Source organism: Sinocyclocheilus grahami, unplaced genomic scaffold (assembly GCF_001515645.1).
Source record: "Sinocyclocheilus grahami isolate Dianchi unplaced genomic scaffold, SAMN03320097.WGS_v1.1 scaffold795.1, whole genome shotgun sequence".
NCBI lineage: Eukaryota > Metazoa > Chordata > Actinopteri > Cypriniformes > Cyprinidae > Sinocyclocheilus > Sinocyclocheilus grahami.
In genome coordinates, this window is record NW_015505974.1 from 800,997 (window position 1) to 808,837 (window position 7,841).

Consider the following 7,841-nt stretch of genomic DNA (forward strand, 5'->3'; position numbering starts at 1 on the left):
AACAGTCGTGTACGTTTGCTTATTCTGCCCACCCCCGCTACAGTTTATCTTGGTATATCGCTATCTCCCTCTCTCACACATGTACTAATGCTTTTCTCCATGTTCCTCTGAATTGTTTATGAAGGTCCTTCCTGCCTTAGTTTCTTAGAGGTCTTCTGTTACACTGAAGGAAGGCATATTAGTACTTCAACAGTTTTTATAAACTGATAAATTAACACCACTTGCACATCGTAAGATACAGTAAGTGCTATTGAAACATGGGTGTTTTTACTTGACAGTGAAAAGATGCATGTACATGGAAACAATAGCCTTATTCCCCATACTGGTGTCATCTAGTAAAGCCAAGCCTCGCAGAAAACAGGAAGAGAGCGTGCAGAGGTTTAACCGGATATCCTGCACAGGGAGGGCGACCCTTGACCACAGCTTTCCCTTCGCTCATCTCTTTCTCTCTCTTTTCCTCCATCTCCCTCTGTCTCTCTGTTTCTATGCTACTGGATATTGGTCTCATTGCCGGAGAGAGGAGAATGTGTTGGTCTGGTGAATGGGATCACTGGGAATATCTGGAAATACAGGTGACATTTTATGATTGACAGGACTGTTGGTTTTCAAAATAATTTCAACAGATGAAAAGGGGCTTTTTTGCCAATTGGATGTGTTTCCCTTAGGTTGAGTACGGGACAGAGTTGCTACAGCAAATCAGTAGGAGATTATTGTCACCGTAGTGTTCAGTTTCACAAATTATGACTGGTAAATAGTAAAGCAATATTAAAAATTGCGTAATTGTGGAAAAATGAGTTGGCTGACTGTTCTTGATTGTTTAGTGGGTGTAACTAGTGTGCAAATGCGTGTAACCTGTAAAACATTTGCTTGAGGTTTTATGAAGTGGTTTTAGTGTGTAACTAAATCTCCAGTGTTCTTTTGAAGATTTGGCAAGCGGTTGTGTATTTTTACATAGGATTTTAACTGTCAATTCTTAGTAAAATGTCCATTCTGGTCCTGCTGCATCTGATGTATTTGCTTTTTTTAATATCTCTCATCCCTGTCAAAGTGAACTTCTTCAGACTGTTTGCATTCATGTGTAATCAATGTTTTTTTTTTTTTTAAAGCCCTTTTGTCTGAGAGTTTATATTATCACTCTAAATTCGGCAAATTGAAGCACATTTACTTTAAAAAACGTTTTTTTCTCTCTCTCAAAAGCTTCTGGAGTAAAATAAAGTTTCTAAACCGACTGATTTCAAATGTTGCAGGTTTTCATTTGTTAAACCAATAACAGCTGATATCTTGCAAACATTTTTGGGCAATTTGTTTCTGGCAGGCAGGGTTATCTTTGGAGCAGTGAATAGTATCCCAACGTGAAAGTCATGACTAGCAGGATGGAAAACAATAGGGAAAATGACCCCAAATGTCTGGAATCCACCGTTAATTTGTAGTTAGTTGGTTTCAGAGCTGTGTAAATCTAATGTGAGTAACTTCCAAGTGGAGTGATGATAGACACTTTTTAGTTTGTTTGTGGGTACTTGTGTTTTGGGCCATAGATCCGATTTGTATTCTCCACAGTTTCTGAGAGATATTTCGGGATATTCTCACAATTTTTCATGTTATGTTACAGCGAATATGGCTGGTGTATATTGCAAAAGTTTTTCCAATCTGACCTCTACACAATTTCCAGGAGTCAAGTTTTATAGTCAAGGGTTATATCAATCCACCCTGAAATAAAGGTGTTTAAAGAAATAGGCTAATAGGTAAACAGTATATCCTAGAACACAAATTTGTTTCCAAGTTATGTAGCTGAAATTGCTGCACCTTTGTTTTGGTTGTTTATTTTTCAGATCTCATAGATTTCAGATTTACCCAACAGCATCTAAAACTTCACTTGGTCTTTTCCTGTGGGCATATCTTGGCCAGATAAGCCACAGTGTGGATGAGACTTTATGCCAGCATTCAAAAGTCTGGCTATGTCAGACCTAAGATGATAATGAAGTGATCTCAATGGAGTGCATTTAGTGAATTACTAAGATCTCAGGATATCTGAAGCTGAATTTGACTTTGAGACTGAGAGTGCTTCACCTTAAAACTTAATCTTTCTGTTTTACAGAGTGATCCCGGTGGGTTGTCAGTACTAGAGCAGCTAGGCTTGGACCACAGCTCCGATTTCTCTGACTCAAGTGTTCAGCAACGGCTGGATGAACAGCGAGAGCGAATCCGTAGGGAAATCCGGAAGGAACTGAAGATCAAAGAGGGAGCAGAGAATCTCCGCAGAGCCACTACCGATAAACGTAATGCTCAGCAGGTGGAGAGTCAGTTGAGGAGCTCCAATCGACGTCTGGACTCGCTCCACGCTGAGCTACAAGAGCTGGACGCTCATATCGTCGTCAAAGGGACGGATGATTCACGTGGTGAGTGGATACTGACTGCTGTGTATGAGTGATGATGACAGTGATATCATGAAAGAAAAATAACTCATGTTTTGATTTCGAGTGGATGTTAAGTGGGAGAACTTGCACAATTGGTGGCTGACTAAATACTTTTTTTCCCCACTGTAATTCGAATACTCATAAATATTTAAATCCAACAAAAACACATATGTTTAAAGACATAAATAATAGATACCTGAAATATTATTAATTCATGTTTTCATATAAAAAACCCTGATTTTCCCGTTCTTAAATACCTTGGCTTTTTTACTTCTTTTGCCTAGATGATGCTCCTCAGTCTCCGGGAGCAGAGAGCAGGTCTTCGGTGCACAAGGAGAGAATCGCTGCCCTGGAAAGGCAGTTAAACATCGAACTCAAAGTCAAACAGGGGGCCGAAAATATGATCCCCATCTATGCCAACGGCTCCGCTAAGGTATACACATGCACACACACAGGCTGTGCTCCAAAACTTGTGATCGGGGGTTGGACTAAAAGAAGTCTTTTATGTTCAAGGTTCCATTTATTTGATGAAAAATACAGTAAAAATAATAGTATTGTGTTTCTTATTATTATCAATGTTGAAAACAGTTGTGCTGCTTAATTTTTTTGTGGAAAGCTTAATATTTTTATTAGGGATGCACCGATACCACTTTTTCCAGTACTCGCCCGATACCAATACTTTTATTTTTTTGTGCTTGCCTATACCAAGTACCGATACCGATATTTTTATTGCATTTGTAATTATTTTAAATATTGGGTACAGAAACAAAAAGAGTATGTATAATGTTAGTTGGTTAACTTCATTTAACAAATAGATACAGTCAAACCAAAATTTATTCAGACACCTTCAACTTTTCTCACATTATCACAGTGTATTCGCTATAGTTTAGAAGATGGTAATAAAATATTGTGGATCATGATCATGCCTGTAAAAAATCATAATATGATATTTTTGCCATATGAACTCTGAGTTAAACTGTGTCAGAACAAATTCAGCTTGATAATGTTAGATAACTTTGAAAGGTATGTAATGGATTACAATCAACCAAAAATATCATCTTTAATTTAATAGCATTAGAGCTGCTCCATTGCAGCGGTTTAGTACTGTAATCACGCGCTGTGCTGTAATAATGCAGGGAACCACTCGTTATAAATCTCCTAACCGTGATATTTTCAGAAGTAGAAGTCGCATTTTTTTTTCATCTGAAATGATTTATATTCCAAAGCCACTCATATAATGCAGAAACACTCAAGCAAGCAAAACACGTGCAACGCATGCACGTATTTGTACTGAGTCAGAATGAGAGGGACAAGTAGTACAGCCTAGCGCATTTCACCCAGGCTGCTAGATTCACTGTTGCCAGAAAGTCGTGTATGCCTAAGGTGGAAAATAAATGATTTTTATAGTGAATGCCCCTATAAATGGTCTTATTTTTACGGTCTAGTTTTAATCTAAATGATGCATGTGCTAAGTGAGCTAACATCAACGATCACACAACAGAAGTGCGCGCTCTCTCTCTCTCTCTCTCCCTCCCTACCGTTAAGTAATTTGTGCATTGTTTTACTTACTTGTTTTTGACATATCCGACCGAACTACAAACTTTCCAGTGATGTCTGTGAGAAAGGGATATTAACTCGACAAGCGCATCTGCGCTGCCGCGCGCTCAACCCACTCTGCATGCATTGCTTATCAGCTCACACACGTCAGCTATACAGGCGTTAATACTGAATTTTAACATTATATTCATTGCATACATATACTTCGAAGACATCCTTAATCTTTAATAACCATTTTGCTGTCTGTTGTCGGTGTTTCTTTGTCTGAATACGGCACTTATCGCATGCTGTGTGGTATCGGCGTTTGGTATCGGGGCATTTTAACAAGTACGAGTACGAGTACAGGAGCTCAGTATCGGGTATCGCTATTGGTGCATCCTTAATTTTTATTCAGGAGGCTTTGATAAATATGAAGTTCAAAAGAAAAGCATTTATTAGACATAGGATTTGTTTATAACAATGCAAGTCTTTACTGCCAGTTTAATGCGTCCTTGCTGAATGAAAGTATTAATTTCTTTAAAAACAAATCTTACTGACCCCATACTTTTGAACAGTAGTGTACCTGCAGAGGCATCATTCGTGTGCTCACTGTAAATGCAGTCAACTCAATTATACTGCTTCCAAAATCAAAGGCAGCATCGCATATTCATGGTGAAGGCAATCCCAGAATGCACTTTGGTGTTCTGGGAAGATGGTAGATAAGGCAAGAAAGTCGTTATTTAAAAAAAATTTAATTCGATACTCAAAGTGAAAATAAAAGTAGTTCAATGTGATTACAAATGAAGTATTTTATCTAATATTTGTGGGTGCTGTTTTTGAGTATTAGGGTATTGTATACTCCAATGCAGTTTATGTAGGCAGCAAGGCAGCTCGCTAGATTTTGGAATGGAGCAAGTCTGTCAAGAGAGGTTTAGGCACTGTTGACTAACTACAATGGTGTGTGTTTGTGTGTGTTTTTAGGATAAGAAGATGTTGCAGACAGCTCAGCAGATGCTACAGGACAGCAAGACAAAGATTGACATCATTCGCATGCAGATCCGGAAAGCAGTGCAGGCCTACGAACACAACGATGATATACAGGGTATGGCTGAGTGTGTGTGTGTGTGTGCTACTGCATTGTTGCATTTAGAGTCTGATTTCATAGATGAGCAAAGAACTAAACAGATCAATAACCACCTGAATCCCAGAAGACGAGTGGTGTGTGTTTTCAGGGTGTGGAGTGTGCAGTTTATGCAGTCTGGAGAACAGCATCCGCACACACACACACACACACACACACACATAAGCATTGAGCGCAGGTCATACAGATCAATAAATGTGTGTGTTATGACCCCGTTTGGCTTGGAATTAATCAAACACACTGACTCAAACACAGGGTCAGGTAACTGATGACTGATGTCAAATTTTAAATTCTCTTGCATTATGATAATAAACAGAGCACAAACACACCTAAGCTTTACATGCTTTCACAGTAATTATAGCTTATTATATCATAATTCAGATAGACCAGAGACCGTATCATATCATATGAAGCAAAACTGTTACAGGCAGCTTTAGTTAACACACATTCTTTAATACTCCTGTATAAAACACACACACACACCTTCAATGTGTACATGTACACACACGCACTCCCCGAGAGTGTGTTTCTGAAATTATGTCACTGCATTCGGCTTCATGCCTTATTAGGACACAAAAACCTCTGCAGTCGATCCTTCAATACTTCTCATGTTTTTTCTCTCTCATTATCCCTCTTTGTAGGTCCACTTATTCAAGTGATATTTTCCCTCCAACTCTGTCTTTTGTCATGTTTTTTTGCCCCCCCAAGTCTTCATTTGAAGCAGCTCATGGGGAGAAAATCGTGCTGTATCAATAAATTATTTTACTGGGACAGTCCTAACACAGGCACTAGCTCACACACAAGCACACGCTCTTTTAGTCTCAGCTAGATTAAAAATATATGAAAATCTGGAAATAGTAAACCGCCTGCAGTCTCAATTATGTTAGGACATTGAGAGAAGATTTTTAAACACTCACAATATTCCCTGCACTCAGGATCTTTTTTCGTTTATTGACTGGAATACTTTGAACTGCTTGTATTTCAGACAGAACCAAACAGATGAAAATAAATGTTTATATAAAACCCGGAAAAGCATGTCAATGCTTTTGATGGTATGACAGAATAATATTACACCACAGCATCTTCATCTTTCAGTTTATAATCCTCTTATTTCTAAAAGTCTGTAGTTGGCAGCATGTTAGACTGATCTACAATCATCTCTCCCAGTTTGCATAAGTGTAGTAATTACTATATGGAAACGCACTGTCCTGATCCGAAATCATCCCTCATCCTCTTTAAAGTCTGATAGATGCACATGACCTCATGTACCATTTATTGTATCTTAGACTTGATGTCTGTATGGGGTTCACATTCAGTTCAATTTCATTATGGTTAATGGGTAGTTGACATTTCAAGCAATGACAGCAATGTCCTGCAGTGTGAGATGCTTGTCTTTATCTAAAACATTTTAAACAGCTTGCCGTTTTTGTACTTGAGGAATGGCAGAGGATCCCTAAATCCAGGTGTGAAAAACTTGTTGCCTCTTTCCCAAAAAGACTCATGGCTGTATTCGATCAAAAGGGTGCTTCTACTAAATACTGAGCAAAGGGTCTGAATACTTAGGACCATGTGATATTTCAGTTTTTCTTTTTTAATAAATCTGCATAAATGTCAACAATTCTGTGTTTTTCTGTCAATATGGGGTGCTGTGTGTACATTAATGAGGAAAAAAAATTAACTTAAATGATTTTAGCAAATGGCTGCAATATAACAAAAAGTGAAAAATTTAAGGGGGTCTGAATACTTTCCGTACCCACTGTATATACATTTTCTTTTCTTTTCAAAAGGTGGTACAGTTTGCCATTTGTATTTTGTGGATTCATCTTGAGATGATATTCTTCCTTGCTGTTTAATTATGAGGTTTGAAATGGCTCTGACCCATGCAGGCTAATAGCTTGTGTAATTCACTGTGGGAGTGATATTGATAGCCTGATATGTCTGTTTGTGTGTGTGTGTCTCTTCAGGAAAGCCTGACCCATGTGGTATGGAGCTACGGATTGAGGAGCTCAGACACCATTACCGTGTAGAGCACGCCGTCGCTGAGGGAGCAAAAAATGTCCTTAGACTTCTTGGAGCCAGTAAAGTACAGGACAAAAAGGCCATGTCAGAGGTATTATACTAATATCGTTTATTATACTCGTATCGTTTGGGGTCAATACGTTTTTATTTTTTTATTATTTTTTTTTATAAATTAATACTTTTATCGAGCAAGGATGCATTCAGTTGATCAAAAGTGACAGTAAAGACTTACATTGTTAGAAAACATTTCAGTTTCAAATAAATTCTGAATGTTCTATTCATAAAAGAATCCTGAAAAATGTATCACAGTTTCCACAAAATTTTAAACAAATTTTACTATTGATAATATTAAGCCATATTTCTTGAGCAAATCAGCATATTAAAATGATTTCTGAAGGATCATGTGACACTGTGACACATCACATTAATAAATTATATTATAAAATATATAAAATTTTTCCACAATATTGGTGTTTTTCTCTTTTTTTCATATCAAATAAATGCTTAATAAATTCTATATAATTAAATATTAATAAATACTTTAAAAGCATTAAAAATCTTACAGACCCCATTATACAATATTATTATATTATATTATATATTTTTTAAGAACTTAGAAATACTTTTATCCAGCAAGGATGAATTAAATTGATCAAAAGTGACAGTAAATTCTGTTTCAAATAAATACTGTTCTTCTGAATGTTCTATTCATCAAAGAATCCTGAAAAAAT

The 7,841-nt window shown here is 37.2% G+C and overlaps 1 protein-coding gene across 1 annotated transcript in view; it reads left to right on the forward strand.

Annotated features, from left to right (window-relative positions):
* The first annotated feature begins 444 nt into the window (after nucleotides 1–444).
* LOC107561874 (serine/threonine-protein kinase N1-like) overlaps nucleotides 445–7,841 on the forward strand; it is a 22,757-nt gene continuing 15,360 nt past the window's right edge. The window contains exons 1-5 of the mRNA XM_016246394.1: nucleotides 445–572; nucleotides 2,096–2,396; nucleotides 2,699–2,847; nucleotides 4,932–5,052; nucleotides 7,056–7,201. Of these exons, the coding sequence (XP_016101880.1) occupies nucleotides 486–572; nucleotides 2,096–2,396; nucleotides 2,699–2,847; nucleotides 4,932–5,052; nucleotides 7,056–7,201 (804 nt within the window). The 5' untranslated portion in view covers nucleotides 445–485. The remainder of the gene's footprint in view (nucleotides 573–2,095; nucleotides 2,397–2,698; nucleotides 2,848–4,931; nucleotides 5,053–7,055; nucleotides 7,202–7,841) is intronic.